At 42.1% G+C, this 23097-nt stretch overlaps 1 protein-coding gene across 1 annotated transcript in view; it reads left to right on the forward strand.

Moving 5' to 3' along the window:
• LOC137281581 (amine oxidase [flavin-containing] B-like) overlaps window positions 1–22736 on the forward strand; it is a 45476-nt gene extending 22740 nt beyond the window's left edge. Inside the window, exons 3-15 of the mRNA XM_067812908.1 lie at window positions 13555–13624; window positions 14029–14123; window positions 15535–15672; window positions 16021–16125; window positions 16902–16993; window positions 17593–17734; window positions 18039–18188; window positions 18647–18806; window positions 19179–19323; window positions 19935–19992; window positions 20172–20269; window positions 20913–21024; window positions 22448–22736. Of these exons, the coding sequence (XP_067669009.1) occupies window positions 13576–13624; window positions 14029–14123; window positions 15535–15672; window positions 16021–16125; window positions 16902–16993; window positions 17593–17734; window positions 18039–18188; window positions 18647–18806; window positions 19179–19323; window positions 19935–19992; window positions 20172–20269; window positions 20913–21024; window positions 22448–22645 (1542 nt within the window). The 5' untranslated portion in view covers window positions 13555–13575 and the 3' untranslated portion in view covers window positions 22646–22736. The remainder of the gene's footprint in view (window positions 1–13554; window positions 13625–14028; window positions 14124–15534; window positions 15673–16020; window positions 16126–16901; window positions 16994–17592; window positions 17735–18038; window positions 18189–18646; window positions 18807–19178; window positions 19324–19934; window positions 19993–20171; window positions 20270–20912; window positions 21025–22447) is intronic.
• Window positions 22737–23097: the final 361 nt, after the last annotated feature.

Consider the following 23097-nt stretch of genomic DNA (forward strand, 5'->3'; position numbering starts at 1 on the left):
GGTCCGATATATCAGGTGATAAAAGCTGCAAGACGTAGCCCTTAAACATCGTGTTATACACTATAGAGAAAGCTTTCCTCCATATACTGGTCCGATATATCAGGTGATAAAAGGGGCAAGACGTAGCCCTTAAACATCGTGTTATACACTATAGACAAAGCTGTCCTCCATATACTGGTCCGATATATCAGGTGATAAAAGGGGCAAGACGTAGCCCTTAAACATCGTGTTATACACTATAGACAAAGCTTTCCTCCATATACTGGTCCGATATATCAGGTGATAAAAGGGGCAAGACGTAGCCCTTAAACATCGTGTTACACACTATAGACAAAGCTGTCCTCCATATACTGGTCCAATAAATCAGGTGATTAAAGGAGCAAGACGTAGCCCTGAAACGTCGTGTTATACACTATAGACAAAGCTGTCCTCCATATACTGGTCCGATATATCAGGTGATAAAAGGGGCAAGACGTAGCCCTTAAACATCGTGTTATACACTATAGACAAAGCTGTCCTCCATATACTGGTCCGATATATCAGGTGATAAAAGCTGCAAGACGTAGCCCTTAAACATCGTGTTATACACTATAGACAAAGCTTTCCTCCATATACTGGTCCGATATATCAGGTGATAAAAGCTGCAAGACGTAGCCCTTAAACGTCGTGTTATACACTATAGACAAAGCTTTCCTCCATATACTGGTCCGATATATCAGGTGATAAAAGGGGCAAGACGTAGCCCTTAAACATCGTGTTATACACTATAGACAAAACTTTCCTCCATATACTGGTCCGATATATCAGGTGATAAAAGCTGCAAGACGTAGCCCTTAAACATCGTGTTATACACTATAGACAAAGCTTTCCTCCATATACTGGTCCGATATATCAGGTGATAAAAGGGGCAAGACGTAGCCCTGAAACGTCGTGTTATACACTATAGACAAAGCTGTCCTCCATATACTGGTCCGATATATCAGGTGATATAAGGAGCAAGACGTAGCCCTGAAACGTCGTGTTATACACTATAGACAAAGCTTTCCTCCATATACTGGTCCAATATATCAGGTGATAAAAGGAGCAAGACGTAGCCCTGAAACGTCGTGTTATACACTATAGACAAAGCTTTCCTCCATATACTGGTCCGACATATCAGGTGATGAAAGGGGCAAGACGTAGCCCTGAAACGTCGTGTTATACACTATAGACAAAGCTGTCCTCCATATACTGGTCCGATTTATGAGGTGATAAAAGGGGCAAGACGTAGGCCTTAAACGTCGTGTTATACACTATAGACAAAGCCGTCCACCATATACTGGTCCGACATATCAGGTGATAAAAGGGGCAAGACGTAGCCCTTAAACGTCTTGTTATACACTATAGACAAAGCTGTCCTCCATATACTGGTCCGATATATCAGGTGATAAATGGGGCAAGACGTAGCCCTTAAACGTCGTGTTATACACTATAGACAAAGCTGTCCTCCATATACTGGTCCGATATGTCAGGTGATAAAAGGGTCAAGACGTGGCCCTTAAACGTCGTATTATACACTATAGACAAAGCTGTCCTCCATATACTGGTCCGATATGTCAGGTGATAAAAGGGGCAAGACGTAGGCCTTAAACGTCGTGTTATACACTATAGACAAAGCTGTCCTCCATATACTGGTCCGATATATCAGGTGATAAAAGGGGCAAGACGTAGCCCTTAAACGTCGTGTTATACACTGTAGACAAAGCTGTCCTCCATATACTGGTCCGATATGTCAGGTGATAAAAGGGTCAAGACGTGGTCCTTAAACGTCGTGTTATACACTATAGACAAAGCTGTCCTCCATATACTGGTCCGATATGTCAGGTGATAAAAGGGGCAAGACGTAGGCCTTAAACGTCGTGTTATACACTATAGACAAAGCTGTCCTCCATATACTGGTCCGATATATCAGGTGATAAAAGGGGCAAGACGTAGCCCTTAAACGTCGTGTTATACACTATAGACGAAGCTGTCCTCCATATACTGGTCCAATATATCAGGTGATAAAAGGAGCAAGACGTAGCCCTGAAACGTCGTGTTATACACTATAGACAAAGCTTTCCTCCATATACTGGTCCGATATATCAGGTGATAAAAGGGGCAAGACGTAGCCCTGAAACGTCGTGTTATACACTATAGACAAAGCTGTCCTCCATATACTGGTCCGATATATCAGGTGATATAAGGAGCAAGACGTAGCCCTGAAACGTCGTGTTATACACTATAGACAAAGCTGTCCTCCATATACTGGTCCGATATATCAGGTGATAAAAGAGGCAAGACGTAGGCCTTAAACATCGTGTTATACACTATAGACAAAGCTGTCCTCCATATACTGGTCCGATATATCAGGTGATAAAAGGGGCAAGACGTAGCCCTTAAACATCGTGTTATACACTTTAGACAAAGCTGTCCTCCATATACTGGTCCGATATATCAGGTGATAAAAGGGGCAAGACGTAGCCCTTAAACATCTTGTTATACACTATAGACAAAGCTGTCCTCCATATACTGGTCCGATATATCAGGTGATAAAAGCTGCAAGACGTAGCCCTTAAACATCGTGTTATACACTATAGACAAAGCTTTCCTCCATATACTGGTCCGATATATCAGGTGATAACAGCTGCAAGACGTAGCCCTTAAACGTCGTGTTATACACTATAGACAAAGCTGTCCTCCATATACTGGTCCGATATATCAGGTGATAAAAGGGGCAAGACGTAGCCCTTAAACATCGTGTTATACACTATAGACAAAGCTTTCCTCCATATACTGGTCCGATATATCAGGTGATAAAAGGGGCAAGACGTAGCCCTTAAACATCGTGTTATACACTATAGACAAAGCTGTCCTCCATATACTGGTCCAATATATCAGGTGATAAAAGGAGCAAGACGTAGCCCTGAAACGTCGTGTTATACACTATAGACAAAGCTGTCCTCCATATACTGGTCCGATATATCAGGTGATAAAAGGGGCAAGACGTAGCCCTTAAACATCGTGTTATACACTATAGACAAAGCTGTCCTCCATATACTGGTCCGATATATCAGGTGATAAAAGGGGCAAGACGTAGCCCTTAAACGTCGTGTTATACACTATAGACAAAGCTGTCCTCCATATACTGGTCCGATATATCAGGTGATATAAGGAGCAAGACGTAGCCCTGAAACGTCGTGTTATACACTATAGACAAAGCTTTCCTCCGTATACTGGTCCAATATATCAGGTGATAAAAGGAGCAAGACGTAGCCCTTAAACGTCGTGTTATACACTATAGACAAAGCTTTCCTCCATATACTGGTCCGACATATCAGGTGATAAAAGGGGCAAAACGTAGCCCTGAAACGTCGTGTTATACACTATAGACAAAGCTGTCCTCCATATACTGGTCCGATTTATGAGGTGATAAAAGGGGCAAGACGTAGGCCTTAAACGTCGTGTTATATACTATAGACAAAGCCGTCCACCATATACTGGTCCGATATATCAGGTGCTAAAAGGGGCAAGACGTAGCCCTGAAACGTCTTGTTATACACTATAGACAAAGCTGTCCTCCATATACTGGTCCGATATGTCAGGTGATAAAAGGGGCAAGACGTAGCCCTTAAACGTCGTGTTATACACTATAGACAAAGCTGTCCTCCATATACTGGTCCAATATATCAGGTGATAAAAGGAGCAAGACGTAGCCCTGAAACGTCGTGTTATACACTATAGACAAAGCCTACCTCCATATACTGGTCCAATATATCAGGTGATAAAAGGGGCAAGACGTAGCCCTGAAACGTCGTGTTATACACTATAGACAAAGCTGTCCTCCATATACTGGTCCGATATATCAGGTGATATAAGGAGCAAGACGTAGCCCTGAAACGTCGTGTTATACACTATAGACAAAGCTGTCCTCCATATACTGGTCCGATATATCAGGTGATAAAAGAGGCAGGACGTAGGCCTTAAACATCGTGTTATACACTATAGACAAAGCTGTCCTCCATATACTGGTCCGATATATCAGGTGATAAAAGGGGCAAGACGTAGCCCTTAAACATCGTGTTATACACTATAGACAAAGCTGTCCTCCATATACTGGTCCGATATATCAGGTGATAAAAGGGGCAAGACGTAGCCCTTAAACATCTTGTTATACACTATAGAGAAAGCTGTCCTCCATATACTGGTCCGATATATCAGGTGATAAAAGCTGCAAGACGTAGCCCTTAAACATCGTGTTATACACTATAGACAAAGCTGTCCTCCATATACTGGTCCGATATATCAGGTGATAAAAGGGGCAAGACGTAGCCCTTAAACATCGTGTTATACACTATAGACAAAGCTTTCCTCCATATACTGGTCCGATATATCAGGTGATAAAAGGGGCAAGACGTAGCCCTTAAACATCGTGTTATACACTATAGACAAAGCTGTCCTCCATATACTGGTCCAATATATCAGGTGATAAAAGGAGCAAGACGTAGCCCTGAAACGTCGTGTTATACACTATAGACAAAGCTGTCCTCCATATACTGGTCCGATATATCAGGTGATAAAAGGGGCAAGACGTAGCCCTTAAACATCGTGTTATACACTATAGACAAAGCTGTCCTCCATATACTGGTCCGATATATCAGGTGATAAAAGGGGCAAGACGTAGACCTTAAACGTCGTGTTATACACTATAGACAAAGCTGTCCTCCATATACTGGTCCGATATATCAGGTGATATAAGGAGCAAGACGTAGCCCTGAAACGTCGTGTTATACACTATAGACAAAGCTTTCCTCCATATACTGGTCCAATATATCAGGTGATAAAAGGAGCAAGACGTAGCCCTTAAACGTCGTGTTATACACTATAGACAAAGCTTTCCTCCATATACTGGTCCGACATATCAGGTGATAAAAGGGGCAAGACGTAGCCCTGAAACGTCGTGTTATACACTATAGACAAAGCTGTCCTCCATATACTTTTCCGATTTATGAGGTGATAAAAGGGGCAAGACGTAGGCCTTAAACGTCGTGTTATACACTATAGACAAAGCCGTCCACCATATACTGGTCCGATATATCAGGTGCTAAAAGGGGCAAGACGTAGCCCTGAAACGTCTTGTTATACACTATAGACAAAGCTGTCCTCCATATACTGGTCCGATATATCAGGTGATAAAAGGGGCAAGACGTAGCCCTTAAACGTCGTGTTATACACTATAGACAAAGCTGTCCTCCATATACTGGTCCGATGTGTCAGGTGATAAAAGGGTCAAGACGTGGCCCTTAAACGTCGTGTTATACACTATAGACAAAGCTGTCCTCCATGTACTGGTCCGATATGTCAGGTGATAAAAGGGGCAAGACGTAGGCCTTCAACGTCGTGTTATACACTATAGACAAAGCTGTCCTCCATATACTGGTCCGATATATCAGGTGATAAAAGGGGCAAGACGCAGCCCTTAAACGTCGTGTTATACACTATAGACAAAGCTGTCCTCCATATACTGGTCCAATATATCAGGTGATAAAAGGAGCAAGACGTAGCCCTGAAACGTCGTGTTATACACTATAGACAAAGCCTTCCTCCATATACTGGTCCGATATATCAGGTGATAAAAGGGGCAAGACGTAGCCCTGAAACGTCGTGTTATACACTATAGACAAAGCTGTCCTCCATATACTGGTCCGATATATCAGGTGATATAAGGAGCAAGACGTAGCCCTGAAACGTCGTGTTATACACTATAGACAAAGCTGTCCTCCATATACTGGTCCGATATATCAGGTGATAAAAGAGGCAAGACGTAGGCCTTAAACATCGTGTTATACACTATAGACAAAGCTGTCCTCCATATACTGGTCCGATATATCAGGTGATAAAAGGGGCAAGACGTAGCCCTTAAACATCGTGTTATACACTATAGACAAAGCTGTCCTCCATACACTGGTCCGATATATCAGGTGATAAAAGGGGCAAGACGTAGCCCTTAAACATCTTGTTATACACTATAGAGAAAGCTGTCCTCCATATACTGGTCCGATATATCAGGTGATAAAAGCTGCAAGACGTAGCCCTTAAACATCGTGTTATACACTATAGACAAAGCTTTCCTCCATATACTGGTCCGATATATCAGGTGATAAAAGGGGCAAGACGTAGCCCTTAAACATCGTGTTATACACTATAGACAAAGCTTTCCTCCATATACTGGTCCGATATATCAGGTGATAAAAGGGGCAAGACGTAGCCCTTAAACATCGTGTTATATACTATAGACAAAGCTGTCCTCCATATACTGGTCCAATATATCAGGTGATAAAAGGAGCAAGACGTAGCCCTGAAACGTCGTGTTATACACTATAGACAAAGCTGTCCTCCATATACTGGTCCGATATATCAGGTGATAAAAGGGGCAAGACGTAGCCCTTAAACATCGTGTTATACACTATAGACAAAGCTGTCCTCCATATACTGGTCCGACATATCAGGTGATAAAAGGGGCAAGACGTAGCCCTTAAACGTCGTGTTATACACTATAGACAAAGCTGTCCTCCATATACTGGTCCGATATATCAGGTGATAAAAGGGGCAAGACGTAGCCCTTAAACATCGTGTTATACACTATAGACAAAGCTGTCCTCCATATAGTGGTCCGACATATCAGGTGATAAAAGGGGCAAGATGTAGCCCTGAAACGTCGTGTTATACACTATAGACAAAGCTGTCCTCCATATACTGGTCCGATATATCAGGTGATAAAAGGGGCAAGACGTAGCCCTTAAACATCGTGTTATACACTATAGACAAAGCTTTCCTCCATATACTGTTCCGATTTATGAGGTGATAAAAGGGGCAAGACGTAGGCCTTAAACGTCGTGTTATACACTATAGACAAAGCCGTCCACCATATACTGGTCCGATATATCAGGTGATAAAAGGGGCAAGACGTAGCCCTTAAACGTCTTGTTATACACTATAGACAAAGCTGTCCTCCATATACTGGTCCGATATATCAGGTGATAAAAGGGGCAAGACGTAGCCCTTAAACGTCGTGTTATACACTATAGACAAAGCTGTCCTCCATATACTGGTCCGATATGTCAGGTGATAAAAGGGTCAAGACGTAGCCCTTAAACGTCGTGTTATACACTATAGACAAAGCTGTCCTCCATATACTGGTCCGATATGTCAGGTGATAAAAGGGGCAAGACGTAGGCCTTAAACGTCGTGTTATACACTATAGACAAAGCTGTCCTCCATATACTGGTCCGACATATCAGGTGATAAAAGGGGCAAGATGTAGCCCTGAAACGTCGTGTTATACACTATAGACAAAGCTGTCCTCCATATACTGGTCCGATATATCAGGTGATAAAAGGGGCAAGACGTAGCCCTTAAACATCGTGTTATACACTATAGACAAAGCTGTCCTCCATATACTGGGCCGACATATCAGGTGATAAAAGGAGCAAGACGTAGCCCTTAAACATCGTGTTATACACTATAGACAAAGCTGTCCTCCATATACTGGTCCAATATATCAGGTGATAAAAGGAGCAAGACGTAGCCCTGAAACGTCGTGTTATACACTATAGACAAAGCTGTCCTCCATATACTGGTCCGATATATCAGGTGATAAAAGGGGCAAGACGTAGCCCTTAAACATCGTGTTATACACTATAGACAAAGCTGTCCTCCATATACTGGTCCGATATATCAGGTGATAAAAGGGGCAAGACGTAGCCCTTAAACATCGTGTTATACACTATAGACAAAGCTGTCCTCCATATACTGGTCCGATATATCAGGTGATAAAAGCTGCAAGACGTAGCCCTTAAACATCGTGTTATACACTATAGACAAAGCTTTCCTCCATATACTGGTCCGATATATCAGGTGATAAAAGGGGCAAGACGTAGCCCTTAAACATCGTGTTATACACTATAGACAAAGCTTTCCTCCATATACTGGTCCGATATATCAGGTGATAAAAGGGGCAAGACGTAGCCCTTAAACGTCGTGTTATACACTATAGACAAAGCTGTCCTCCATATACTGGTCCGATATATCAGGTGATAAAAGGGGCAAGACGTAGGCCTTAAACATCGTGTTATACACTATAGACAAAGCTGTCCTCCATATACTGGTCCGATATATCAGGTGATAAAAGGGGCAAGACGTAGCCCTTAAACATCGTGTTATACACTATAGACAAAGCTGTCCTCCATATACTGGTCCAATATATCAGGTGATAAAAGGAGCAAGACGTAGGCCTTAAACGTCGTGTTATACACTATAGACAAAGCTGTCCTCCATATACTGGTCCGATATATCAGGTGATAAAAGAGGCAAGACGTAGCCCTTAAACATCGTGTTATACACTATAGACAAAGCTGTCCTCCATATACTGGTCCGATGTATCAGGTGATAAAAGGGGCAAGACGTAGCCCTTAAACATCGTGTTATACACTATAGACAAAGCTGTCCTCAATATACTGGTCCGATATATCAGGTGATAAAAGGGGCAAGACGTAGGCCTTATACGTCGTGTTATACACTATAGACAAAGCTGTCCTCCATATACTGGTCCGATATATCAGGTGATGAAAGGGGCAAGACGTAGGCCTTAAACGTCGTGTTATACACTATAGACAAAGCCGTCCACCATATACTGGTCCGATATATCAGGTGATAAAAGGGGCAAGACGTAGCCCTTAAACGTCGTGTTATACACTATAGACAAAGCTGTCCTCCATATACTGGTCCGATATATCAGGTGATAAAAGGGGCAAGACATAGGCCTTAAACGTCGTGTTATACACTATAGACAAAGCTGTCCTCCATATACTGTTCCGATATATCAGGTGATAAAAGGGGCAAGACGTAGGCCTTAAACGTCGTGTTATACACTATAGACAAAGCCGTCCACCATATACTGGTCCGATATATCAGGTGATAAAAGGGGCAAGACGTAGCCCTTAAACGTCGTGTTATACACTATAGACAAAGCTGTCCTCCATATACTGGTCCGATATATCAGGTGATAAAAGGGGCAAGGCGTAGCCCTTAAACGTCGTGTTATACACTATAGACAAAGCTGTCCTCCATATACTGGTCCGATATATCAGGTGATAAAAGGGGCAAGACGTAGGCCTTAAACGTCGTGTTATACACTATAGACAAAGCCGTCCACCATATACTGGTCCGATATATCAGGTGATAAAAGGGGCAAGACGTAGGCCTTAAACGTCGTGTTATACACTATAGGCAAAGCTGTCCTCCATATACTGGTCTCATATATCATGGTGCTGCAAGTGGCACTTCTACGCTTGCTTATGGGATGTGAATCTTGTAAAGTGGCCTTGGTAGTGGCATAGCTTTGTTGGTAGGTGTTACTCACGCCTCTCACTTTGTACAATACATATACGGTAGACGTTGTCTCATTGGGACTGAAAAAACTACCCGGTTTAGACAAAGTGTTGGATTGTAGAGCTGATGGTAAATGTACAAGCTACGGATGGGACTGATATTTTAAGCTGGTGTTGACAACTTTCCGGATTGGACACATACCACTTTTGACAGCTTCCACTGCATTACTGTTCAATATTTCAGTTTCAAAGCATGCATGTACGTGTAAGGGTGCTGCCAGTGGTACACCTCTACGCTTGTTTATGGGATGATGAATTGGTGAAGTAGTCTGGGCTGGGCGTGGTTCATAAAAGTGGTGTTATAACTTCGATGTTATGCTATGTACTCTGAAAGCGCTCTTTGTACAAATATTTCCAGCATGACATCATATTGACTGCGTACAGGAGACAAATGTATGTAATGTATACAATAAGAATAAGGTAGCTTTACTACCTGAGTGCTTTGATGTTGAATGTACATGCATAAATGGGATCTCTCATTGGGGTGAACAGCGTGAGGGTTAAGCAATGTGTTCTCACGATCGAGGAGATGATATGTATAGAATGTGCATGGTGTTGAAACGATGTGTGTGTGTTGTGCAGTTCAGCAAGGATAAATACAAAGGGATACAGAGTATGACTTAGCATGTTTATTTACATCACGAAGTAATGGAAATTCTAAGAAGCTTCGCGAAAAGATGAACAGTACTTTATCTGGCGATAATATACATGTTTCGAATGACGTAACTATGTTGACGACACTACTCCGTTCTCGTCTGCCCCCTCGTTATTAAACTACGCTTGGTTACCGATATATGTAGCTACCACGGACTCTCACTATAACTAGAAAAAGACAGATGTAGGAGGGGTCGCCTCAAAAGTAAAACCAGGACAGGTGTAGCAGACGATGGTTGGAGTCGGTCTTGGGGATAGAGATATCAGCTAATATAGGATAATCTTTGAGGGGAATTAAAGTGTGGAAGAACGTGGCATATATATCTAGTCGTGTCGATCGTATGCTACCTATGTTTTACTGGACATTTAAAACATTGTTGTTCTGTGGGTATCAGGCATCATACTCTTTTACATATCTCAACATAAACGTTATGAAAGAAAGAAACTTAAGATATTAATTTATGAACACTATCCAATATGGCGGAATGCGCACTTCGGCGTTCCTATAAGTGTATTTTCGAAAACATGACACCCGTTTCTGGGTTCATCGACTACGTTTCAGAATTATCATTACTTTTTATATGAAAACGTAATATGAGTGATGATTAAGATGCTGTTTGTGAAATTCAATAGTCCTAGTAATTATCCGATTTCATATTTCAAAACATACAGCGAATAAGGCTTAAATCGCGACATTTACAATGAAGGTTATTTTAGCCCAATCCCGCCCGCTCCCACGACCAATTAACACAAACACCAAACCTCAGTCCAAGAAAACCGACTCCAAATCCGCCATAGCCGGCCACACCCAAGATAACCCTGATTATGACATCCAATGGAGTAACGTCGATATTCTGAAAATCAACCGAGCAGACGACAAGATAAAACAAATCCTTGAATCCATGATCACCCACCCCTCAACCCCACCATGAAACGAGACAAAGGCTAGTTCATCTCCCCAGCCTATCACCCCTTAATCAAAGATCACCGCCGGTAATCCACCCACGGCTGCCAGGATTTCCTTTGCGTATTGTAATCACAACTGCATCCTTCAACCTACCTACTATTATCTCACTGTACATCAAACTCACATCACATCACAATCCATCACTCTGTACATCAGCCCAATCTGCTCAGATCACTTCCAGATACCCAGTGTGCATCAGCCTTCGTAATTGTATATACTCCGCAAGCAGCAATGTATGTATCACATGCTTGATAACGGCGTAAGTACATACGCCGAAACGTCGTACTCATCAGAGTAAAATAGAACTTCGTTTTCCTTCATCCTTGCAACTTCTAAAATGCCTCTAAAAATTTCAGGTTTTAGCGTTACAAGCCCCTGTTGTTTTATATATTTGTCGACATCGGAAAAAGACGACATAGGTATGTTGATTAACAGGCATCTCCAGTTTCCATGAATTGTACAAAAGGTTAGAATCTAACACTGTTTCTGAAGTACATTTTGGTATTATGCCTGCATGGACTCTTTTACCACTTGTGAAAACGTTTGAAATATGGTATTCTTCACTCAGTATGTCACGTTCTTATGTAAGTAAGAAACAAACAGTACTTTCAAAGAAAAAGACCCGTGAAGATCCGGGGTAGAATAGATCTTCAGCGTCCTGTGCATGTCACAAAAGTTAACTATACTTGTTGTAAGAGACGACTAACGGGATCGGGTGGTCAGGCACGCGGACTTGGTTGACACATCTCACTGGTTCCCCGTTGAGCAGATCGATGTTCCTGTTGTTGATCACTGGACTGGTTGGTCCTGAGTCGATTATTTGCAGACCACTGGAGTGTTGCTGATGGCGGCGTAAAACTAAACTCACTCAGACACTCAAAAAATATAAACCGTATATCCTACATGGACGGATATGATACGAAAAAGAATACACGTAAATGATCCAATCAATCACATGAAAGAATGTCTGAACGATACGCAAATTGTACTTTAGGATGGTGAAAGTGTAATCGTTGGTATACGGCAACTGTGTATACTCCTGTACAATACTAATGTGTGACATGTCTACCGATGGATTTTGCGAGGCCCTTTTCTTTGATTCAGGGATCGCTTGTACATAAATATGGGGTTGAAGCAACTCAGGATGATAGTGACAATCTGTGTATTGTCATATGTTTATATCGTTTTCATTGCCAGAGAAGAAGCCAGTAATGCCGATAATTATCGTTTCCTTTCTGCGTGATTTTGTGTCAGTCATGGATTCTCGCTGCACATACACTTTGACAACTTCATATAAGCATGTCACATTACCCAGTGTTTAAAACTACCTAAATTCCACGTAGGCAGCCGGACTGGTAAGTTTACAAAATTACCAGTCCGGACAAAAGCCTGCCTGTCCGGTTTTCAACAAGAAACTAAGAGTGCACATGTTTCGATTGGGTATCGCAACATGAACTGTCCAATCGAAAGTAGTTCAACATAATTTTCAGACTAAATGCACCTTAACACAAACTGACGACAAAAGAACCTGTCTGATAATATGAAATACTTACTGATAGGGATAATAATAGACCCGTTTTGAAATTTCACAGTGCGAGAAAATAGACCGTTCCGCACAGTAGCGCAGACGGAAATTGTAAACGCTGAATCATTCTTATATTGTATCTGTTTTCAATTTGCCTTTTTCACAACGATACTGTCCCATGCGTATTCTGATTGACTGTAGCGTGTTACGAATAGACGAATGCTCTCTTTTGCGCACAGTGTTCGTTTTAACATCCAATATCTTTCGTCTCATTTCACTCATAGGGGGCATAACAGTGATCAGTCGTCATTTAACAGCTAATGTACCCCTGTTTGTGAGAAGAATGGAGAAGATAGGAAGACAATACTGTGGCGGTTGATACTGATGAAGAAGTCTTCTTGTTATGTGATAAGACACATAGTGTAAGGGTATTACAGACCAATAGATATCATATTGGGAAAGCGGGCAATAAGGTATGTCCACATATTTGCAGATGTGGAAGGTTTAACAGCTATTTTACGTTTCTCTGCTCGTAGTCAGGAATGTATGCAGAAATATATTACTTCCAATCAAAATATGATCACATCATGTTAAACTCGTGAAGATCTGGAATGGAACTGGTTTCAAGTAACCCATATTTGTTGAAGGAAGCGACATGTGGGGCCAAGTGGTCAGTTGGTTCGTTGGTTGGTAGATGCTTGTTATCGTATGCCAGCTGTCTAGACTATTGACCATGATACCAATCACAGGATTGTCTGGTTCAGACTCAATTACTAGTATTTATTGAGAGGCATTACACTAAGCTAGAAAAATCGAAATGTGTTAAATATCCAGCCCCAGCAAAACACATCCTGATGAACTGGGTAGTTCTATTATAATCACTGATTTACTTATCAGACGACAGCAGTGGCAATATTTTGATTTTTTATCTTCGTTTATAGAGTTTCTCTGAGCATTTGAAGATGAACGGCATTCGTGTGGATGTTGCAGTTATTGGCGCTGGTATCAGTGGTGAGGAAACTGTGTTGAAATTGCATCTAGGACTCTCTGTTAGGGAGATAGTTTACAAGATTTACTCTCTTACAACAATTACACAAATTACAAGCTGAAGGCATCTTAGCAGATGCTGTTAGCAGGAGTCCTTAACGTTTACTCACAAACATTAACACGAACTCTTTTAACATGATCATTGACGATTTCTCCTTCCACCAGGTTGTAACACAATCCTCCTTCCACCAGGTTGTAACACAATCCTCCTTCCACCAGGTTGTAACACAATCCTGTAGCAGCACCTGCTGTTAATGATTCCTCATATTGCAAACTGTGGTAAACTTGATATCATATGTTTAGTGGACCCTGTGTATCCAAGTTAACAGTTTTCCTGCTCATGTGAATTCTTATTGTCTTTCTTAAAGGACTGAGTGCTGCCTGTTTACTCAAGAAGAGTGGATTAAGTGTTGCTGTCCTCGAAGCCCGGGACCGTGTCGGAGGACGGTCCTACACAGTCAAGGTACAGGCACGGGTCTGGCTGAGTCTAGTCCCATCAGCTCCCTATCAAAGTCATTGTTAGTTGTAATTGTCTTCATTCTTCTATGCCTCCTTCAACTCTGAAATGAACTCCAGATCACTCAACACATTGAAGTCAGTTTACCCGAATATGCACACACAAGAACAGGTCATCTTTGTTTAGTTATTATCCTTCAACATTTCCTGGAAGGTAGTGTGCACGATGACAGCAATATCTCAAAAATAGCAACATGTGCGATGAAGTATTTTGAAAGGTCTTTTACAGCACCTTAACACCAGAGCAGAGAGACAGCAAATGGTACGTTACAGATGGAACAGACACAAGAGCATGTGGCTAGGGCCATGGCATGGTGCAAACCCACCATCGGAAGACTGGTCACACGTCTACGACAGACTGACAGTACTGTCGATAGGTCAAAGAGTGCTAGGCTGAAGGTCTCTATACCCAATACGAAGACCAGTATTTACGAGTGTTGCGTTTGGGGAACCGATACACCACGTTGACACCATCCAGTCAGCAGACAGTCGGACCAGACGACTCCGCATTCATAGTCTGTATACCGATCGACCTTCCAAGGGCATGACGTTGGCGTGTCAACATCAACATGCCAGACTGGGATGAACCAGCACTGTGCCACACCGGCAGCAGTGAAACTGGCGAAGAGTGAACTTTGGTGACGAAAGCAAGTTCCAGCTCTTCAAGATCTGTCCCTATCTGAACACCTTTGGGAATAACTAGGACGTCTTGAACTTTTGACGAGGAACGCTTTGGCTGCTGCTCTGCTGAAGGAGTGGCGTCGGATCCCTAATGAAGATGTCAGACGACTCAGCTACTCAGTTCGACGTCGGGGTCGGACCTGCATCAGTGCTAAAGGTGGCCACACCTGTCATTGAACAAAATGTGCTGCCCAGAAAGTTGTGAAAATCCCAGTCGACTCTGCATTGGTGATCGAACATTGGACAATGCACCCCAGTGTCATTAATGTGATCTTAGATCACGAGCGGCCTAGTTTTTGTTCTCGTTGTCATCAAGTACTGAATGATTGATTTTGCAATATAGTATTTAATGTTACCGTATTTAGCTTTAGTCTTTTCTCAGACCAGCAAAATATTTGCTAGCGTTTCTTTTGGACATTAGTTTATTATTAAGTCGTTAACATACGGGCTACCTGGATGTTGCCGTAGGTTATCCACCACTTGTTTTACTGACCGTAATTTCAGAAACCATTGCAATGATGTTATTAACATTGCCAACAAGAAGATACGTTTGTGTGTTTTGTCTATGTGTCTATTAATTACTTTTCATTATAGGTGAAACTCGGGCTTACCTTTTAATCAGGATATATTTTCTATCTGTGATCAATGTTTTGTTGAAGTGGATTGTTTAATTGTAGGACCCAACTCACGGCTGGGTGGATGTGGGCGCGGCCTACGTTGGACCCACCCAGAACAGAGTGTACAGACTCATCAAGGAACTTGGACTACAAGTATACAATGTCAATGAGGATTACAAGACTATCCTGTATACTCATGTTAGTGACATATCTTGAACCCATTTGTTGGCATTAATTATGACTTGTATTTTTACGTCCTAAGTCAGCGAGTCTGACAACCCTTAGTGAGGCTGAAGACAACATCTTATAAATGACAACGATTATTAAGATATTCTCAACATTTCTAGTCTTTTAGGATTTAACGTTTCAATGACCATAAGAAGAAAACATATCACCTTGACTTTTGCAAAGAGCAAACCAATATTGTGGACATAACGTAAATTTTGAATTTTCTTGAATTAGATACACTGTAAGGAACTGATTTAATGGACAGTCACAAAGATACTACTTCCATGCTTGTGTCATGTGATGTCTGAATATTTTCAGGGTTCCTGGTCAGCCTTTAAGGGAAGAATGCCAAGTCTGAGAAATCCTTTCAGCTACCTTGATTATAATAATGCAATGAGAACCATTGACAAGATGGCTAAACAGGTGCACTGCAACGCAATTGCTTGATGATTTATTATCTATTCTTTACAATTGCCTTCTCAAGAAAAAACGATTGACAAAACCAATACTTCTACTGTTTGGCTACCTTTCCATCTCAAAGTATATCTACATAATATATTTCGAAACCTCTGAATATTCAGAATATTTTGAACTGATGTCCAAATCTTCACAAAGAAGTACCCGAGTACTGCAGCAGTTTTGGTCATTTCATGGAAGACATTCTACTGAGAGTTACCTGCCATTGCATTCCCATTCTCATACTCCTGAGGAGAAGTAATTTTGGGAAAAGTAGCATTCACACAATATCTTACATTGTCAATATACATTGTCTTTTCCAAGCAGTTAATATTTGAGGTGTGTGGAGAACGAGTCGGGTGTGCATCTCATTCTTCTCTAATTCTTCTCTCAGTCAACTGGATGCAGAATTCACAATGCTTCTGAGAATGTTCTTAGTTTTTCACTTAAATTTCCTTAAGAAGGCTTAAGTTTAAGAAACAGTCTTAGTTTCTCTCTTAACGCAAACTGCGAAAACATCTTAGCCAAAAAACGGTTACTACAACTTCGAAATTTTGTAAGAAGAAATCATGAGCACTATGGGATCATATGTACCAGTATTATCGGTGCGCGAATGACGTTTCGTTTCCATGACCCGCCATATTGGATAACTAAGAATTTCAGTTGTTTCTTGTCACCCTTTGAAGATCTATGAACATGAACCAGGTGACAATGGAATGAACATAGTAGTGTGCTGGTTGCAGGTGCCCGTCGAAGCTCCCTGGAAGGCAGCCAAGGCGAAGGAGTGGGACTCAATCACTGTACAGGAGTTCATCGACTCTATTTGCTGGACCAGGTATTATATAACTAGTGTGATAGTGTAAGAGGTGTGACGCCATAACGGTTTACAGTTCTGACGTCACAGTATGAATACCTCTGTCACAATAGTATCAGACCTTGCTTGACTCATGGAAAGCAGAGAGTCATCACTCTGTAGGCAGATTTTATCAATTTGTTTTGGAGAACAATAAACAGGCTAGCTATTCTCGAAACGTTCGTATCCCTACGAACGTCTTAAGCCCATTCTTAACACATTGGCTACGGTCAAAGTTAAGAATTCTTAGGGCCACGAACGTTTCGAGAATAAGGGTTCAGAATACTAAAGTCGCTTCCGTAAAATACCACTTTGATTATACCCGTGAAAGTTTTAGTATCAAACTCGCTTTCGCTAATTTGACACCAAATCATTAACTCGTACAATAAATATGACATTACACAGAAGGCCGTGTAGGATCTTCTATATGCCTCTCATCCTGATGGTGGTTACAATTAGCATTAGAAAGAGTAAAAATCACTGTTAGAACTAGAGAATTACTGTTTTTGAAAAAGACGATGTTTGCTCTTGCACCTTCAAGTCCATTGAGGCTACTGTTTTCTCTTTCTGTTATATTTCAGGGAAGTGAAAGGAATACTCAAGATATTCATCAACGCTATTTTTACATCCGAGGACCATCAGTTGTCCCTTCTATACTTCCTCCAATATATCCACGGTGGTCATGGTTTCAACAGGATATCTCTCATCACTAACGGAGCACAGGTAGAATGTTAATTTCAGCCTGCACACCATCGACAATGACCTCAATGTCAGTATGGTTGAATGTTAGTATCAGTCAGCCCTTAACTCACAGTGACCTAAATGTCAGCATGTTGTCTCTCATAAGTGATGGAACACAGATAGCCTGATAGTCTCAGTCTGTACTCCATCCATACAATGGATACAATGTGGATACAGTAGAAACAGGCTGTCCCTAATCAATGATGTACCACGCAATGAATGTTAGTCAAATTCTCGTGAACTATGCAAGATCTGTCGTGCTTACCCCTTGTTTATGTCTTCCAAGGAGAAGAAGATCGTTGGTGGGACCCAGCAGCTGTCTGCGGGGATGAGTGACTGGCTCGGTGCTGATGTTCATCTCAACTCCCCAGTCACCAGCGTCACACAGGATGGTGCAGGAGCAATTGTCCAAACCGTTGATGGGAAAGTCGTCAAGGTCGGTAATTCACACTTGCCACACTGGTGTTATCTTTCTGCATCATGCTCCCTGGATCAATGGTTGAAGCATAAAGCTCTGTAAACCTGACTATTGGTATAAGATGCATCGGAAACACTCACATAAACTGCTTGAGAAATGGTGATAAGGGTACAATGACAAGGAAATGGGCAAAAAATGTCACTGTAACTGCATATCACCGATAGTGATACAAAACCTATCAAAACTGAAATACAGTAGAACCCTAATGTCTCGAACACGGTTGTGTCGAACACATCTCTCAGTCGTTGCCAAATTTCCTTCACTGTACCATTACTCTATGCTGATGGATGTATCGAACATATCGACGTTGAACTGTTCCCTTGGTCCCAACGTGTTCGACACAACTTGCTTGCACTGTTATTATAAAATACCAAACTGTCTCGGGTGACTTAAGGAGTGTTTTCTCTTCCCCTCAGTGTAAATACGTGATCAGCGCCATGCCACTGCCGCTGATATCCAGAGTGCACTTCACTCCTCCGCTACCTGGTCTCAAGGCCCAGTTGATTCAGCGAGTCCCCATGGGCTCCATCATCAAGACAAACATGTTCTACAGCACCCCATTCTGGAGAGAGCTTGGTGAGCACATGTCACGATATATGGAACTGGTAGCTGGTCTGCTGTTATTGATGAGTTTACAGATCCACGTGGAAGAGCTAAATATCTACATGGCATAGCAATGTTTCATCACTCGTATTTTGATACACATTTAACATGCAATGAAGTGTTTCCAGTTAGTTATGTTACGAGTACAAATGTATATGCCACAACATTGCTGCATTTATTTTTAATGATGCATAATGATACAGATCTAAGGGACAAATGAGGTTTTCGTCACTGGTAATGTTACAAATCTAAATGACACATCAATACTACATTTCTAGTGATATACAAAGTTACAGATCAAAGTGGCACAATATCGTCTCATCACTAGTGATGTTTGATTTACAGATCTGAGTGGAATGGCTTCGAGTGATACAGGGCCATCTGCTGCATGCTTTGATGACACAAAACCAGACGGCTCCCATGCTTCGATCATGGCCTTCATCCTGGCTGACAAGTGTCGTAGCCTGAGTCAACTTACAAAGGAAGAGAGGTGGGTCAATGTTATGTCAGTCATCTCTATCAAAATAGCCTGCAAATAGAAGGGTCTGCTCCAGGAGAACCACCAGTTTATAACATGGTCAGCATCCATGTCCATCAGTGTGTCATGTCAAATTGTACAATATGTTCGCCGAACTACTACTACTACTACTACTACTACTACTACTACTACTACTACTACTACTACGACTACGACTACGACTACGACTACGACTAGAAACTACACAGGTTGTTAAATCCAATGTTCAAACACTTCTGTGGAGGATGAACATTGTGATATTGTGATAATCATCACACGTAAATGATTATATACATGAACAGCATGTAGTTTGTCTTTTAATCTAAAACCTTCTAGCGGTTGTTTACAGTGTATGTAATGGTTTTCTTCAGACATGAGACAGTCTGTTTTGTAGTTGCTGGAATAGTATTTCAGTATATACTGGACAAAAATAGTTAGGGATATTTGTAAACTTTGAAATTTTGAATGATGGTGTATTTATTCATTGGCATACCGATAAAATATTAGCCATAAAAGTACTATTATCCCTAAATGATTTTGTCCAGTATATTTTATCATGATAACATTGTTATACATCGTTTCAGAAAACAGAAATTGTGCCAGCAATTTGCAGAACTATTCAAAAACAAGAAGTTTTTGGAGGTAATGAGTTTGATGTTTGTGAATAGTTTCAGTGAGATATGCAATATCTAGTCATGTTATTTATGCTCTTTAATGTTTCATGGGTACATTCTAGAAAAGAGAAGAATATATTTGGTTCATGCAATTTGACATCAGTCATCTTTAGACTTTTCTTACTGCTCAAAACAATACTTCTTCAGCCTGTGGGATATGTGGAGAAGAACTGGATGGATGATGAATATTCTGGGGGGTGCTACTCGGTCACACTTCCTCCTGGAGTACTGACAGAGTATGGAAGGTAAGCTGTACCACGTTACACTGGTTCCAGAATTCTGGGTGCAGACGGATGGGGTGGGGGTTGGGGTGGTGGTGTGGGGTGGGGCATGACATAGTCACATGTCACTCCAGAGTACTAACACAGTGTGGGAAGAAAGTGAAATGATATTACACTTGATAACATATTACACCATCCTCTTGCACAATATGGGCGGACGTGAATCAGACTTGTAACACTGTTTCAGTATTCCGGTGGTGCTTTGTCGTTGATGCTACGGACGGGTTGAAGTGTGGATTGTATTCGTTGTGAGATAATGCTGTTTCAGCTCGCACAGAAGTGCTTCCTTCACAAAGCGATTACTTCATTGCCCCTCCCAAGGGAGTGGACGCGTATCAAAATGTGGTAGGCAGCTTCATGTTTGCACTTCCCTTGAGTGCTTGTATAGAATGGAACGTACGGGCTTAATGCAGTATGCAGTATTCAAGTCTACAACGACATTAGGTACCTGTCATCATGCCTTGCTCTGATATAAACCCATTGACTGTTGAGTCTGATCATACGAGTGTACATTGCTTTGTCATGCCAACTAAAGATGATTGTCAGAATCATTACTGTTATTTCAGTGGAGACATATGTTATGCGTATGAAGAAATGTTTTCTTCAGGGAGATCAGGAAGCCACACCACCGTGTGTATTTTGCTGGAACAGAAACAGCTACAGAATGGTTGGGATACATGGAGGGAGCAATCCAGGCTGGGGAGAGAGCAGCCAGAGAGGTGGGTGAGACATGTTGATAGGGAGTGGCACTGGTGTAGAAATGGGTGACACCTGCGTTGACACGGGTGACACTAGTGAAGACATGAGAACTACTGGTGTAGACATGGGTGACACAGGTGTAGACATGGGGGTTACTGGGTGTAGACATCGCGGCAAATGGTAGACATGGGTGACACTGGTGCAGACAGGGAGGTCACTGGTGTAGCTGTGGTGACCACCGGTGTAGACATGGGTGTCACTGGTGTAGATGTGGTGACCACTGGTGTAGACATGGGTGTCACTGGTATAGATGTGGTGACCACTGGTGTAGACATGGGTGACACAAGTGAAGACATGGAGCAACATGGGTTACACAGGTGCACACAGAGGGGTCACTCGTGTAGACTTTGGGTGACACTGGTGTAGAGATGCAGGTCACTGATGTAGACAGTGGGTGTCAGTGATGTAGACATTCAGGTCACTGGTGTAGACTTGGGTGACACTGATGTAGACATAGGGGTCACTGTTGTAGATGTACGTGGTGACCACTGGTGTAGACATGGGTGACACTGGTGTAGAGATGGTGACCACTGGTGTAGACTTAGGAGACACTGGTGTAGACATGGTTGACACTGGTGTAGACATGGGTGTCATTAGTGTAGACTTGGGGTGACACTGATGTAGACATGAGGGTTACTGGTGTAGACATGGGTGACACTGGTGTAAACATGCAGGTCACTGGTGTAGATATGGGTGACACTGATGTAGACATGAGGGTCACAGGTAAAGGGAAAGGTCAAAGAATCAGAGATTATAGGTACAGACACAAGGTGGGAGGTCACACGTGTAGCCATGAAGTGGAGGTCACAAGTGTAGTCATGAAGTGGGAGATCACAGGTGTTGCCGTGGACTGGGAGATCACAGGTGTAATCATGGAGCGGGATGGTAACGGGAGTAGAAATGGAGCGGGGGATCACAAGTGTAGACATGTAGTGGGAGAGTAACGGGTGTAGACGTAGAGTGTGGAGGGAGGGGAGTAGAGATCACAGGTGTAGACATTGAGTGGGGAATCACATGTGCAGGTGTAGACATCGGGAGGGGGTCACAGGTGTGGACAGGAGTAGGGTCACAGGTGTACACATGGTGTGGGAGATCACAAGTGTAGACATTGGGCGGGGGATCATAGGTAAGGACATGGACTGGGAGATAACAGGTGTACACGTGAGATGGGAGATCACAGCTGTAGATATGGAGTGGATGGATGGGCGAGGGGGAATTACAGGTGTAGACATGACGTGGGAGCTTACGGATGTATGGGTGATCCCTGTTTAGTGAATCAATCGTGCACACAGTATCCTTGTGTAACTTCAACTTCAGGGATGATAACAGTACATCCACATTCGTTTTAGCGGATTACTTGAAGAAACAGTTTGTTATGTGCAGGTGTTGTTTGCTGAGGGAAAGATACAAAAATCAGAGATTATGCAAGATGAACCAGAATCAGAGGACTTCCCTGCCAGTCCCATCACGACTTCATGGATGGACCGGAACATGCCGTCTGTGACTACCGTGGTTGTCAGCGTAGTGCTGGCTGGCTGTGTTGCTCTAGTGGCAGTCATTCTCCACATGCTGGGGTACTGATATCTTTGTTTAAATCCACACAAAGCAAACAGTCTAGCTATATGCCAGTGAAAGGCAATCCAGTGATTGACATGTTGACATTAACTGTTCTCTTGAGACAAAATGACATCTGTGATGAAGGTCGGTTCTAAGCATGATAAACCTAGTGGACAGACCTTTGTGTGTGATAGGGTTTCCTGGTGACACGCAATCAATCAGCAAATGTTGGGTTCGGGTTATTAATCTGCTTATGCTGTAATAGTCTACCCACACACCCTTAAAACTAATATTTTTGAAGAAATGTTTTCATTGTTCCTTGTTTAACACATCAAAGTGCTTTCATTTATTTATCAATATCCTTTCCATCACCTATTAAGACTAAAAGTGGAAATATTTTCTTAACAATTACCAATAAATACATGTTTTTAAATGTTCAGAGGATTTTCATAAGCGTTTAAGTATTGTATTGTTGT

Source organism: Haliotis asinina, chromosome 4 (assembly GCF_037392515.1).
Source record: "Haliotis asinina isolate JCU_RB_2024 chromosome 4, JCU_Hal_asi_v2, whole genome shotgun sequence".
Taxonomy (NCBI): Eukaryota; Metazoa; Mollusca; class Gastropoda; order Lepetellida; family Haliotidae; genus Haliotis; species Haliotis asinina.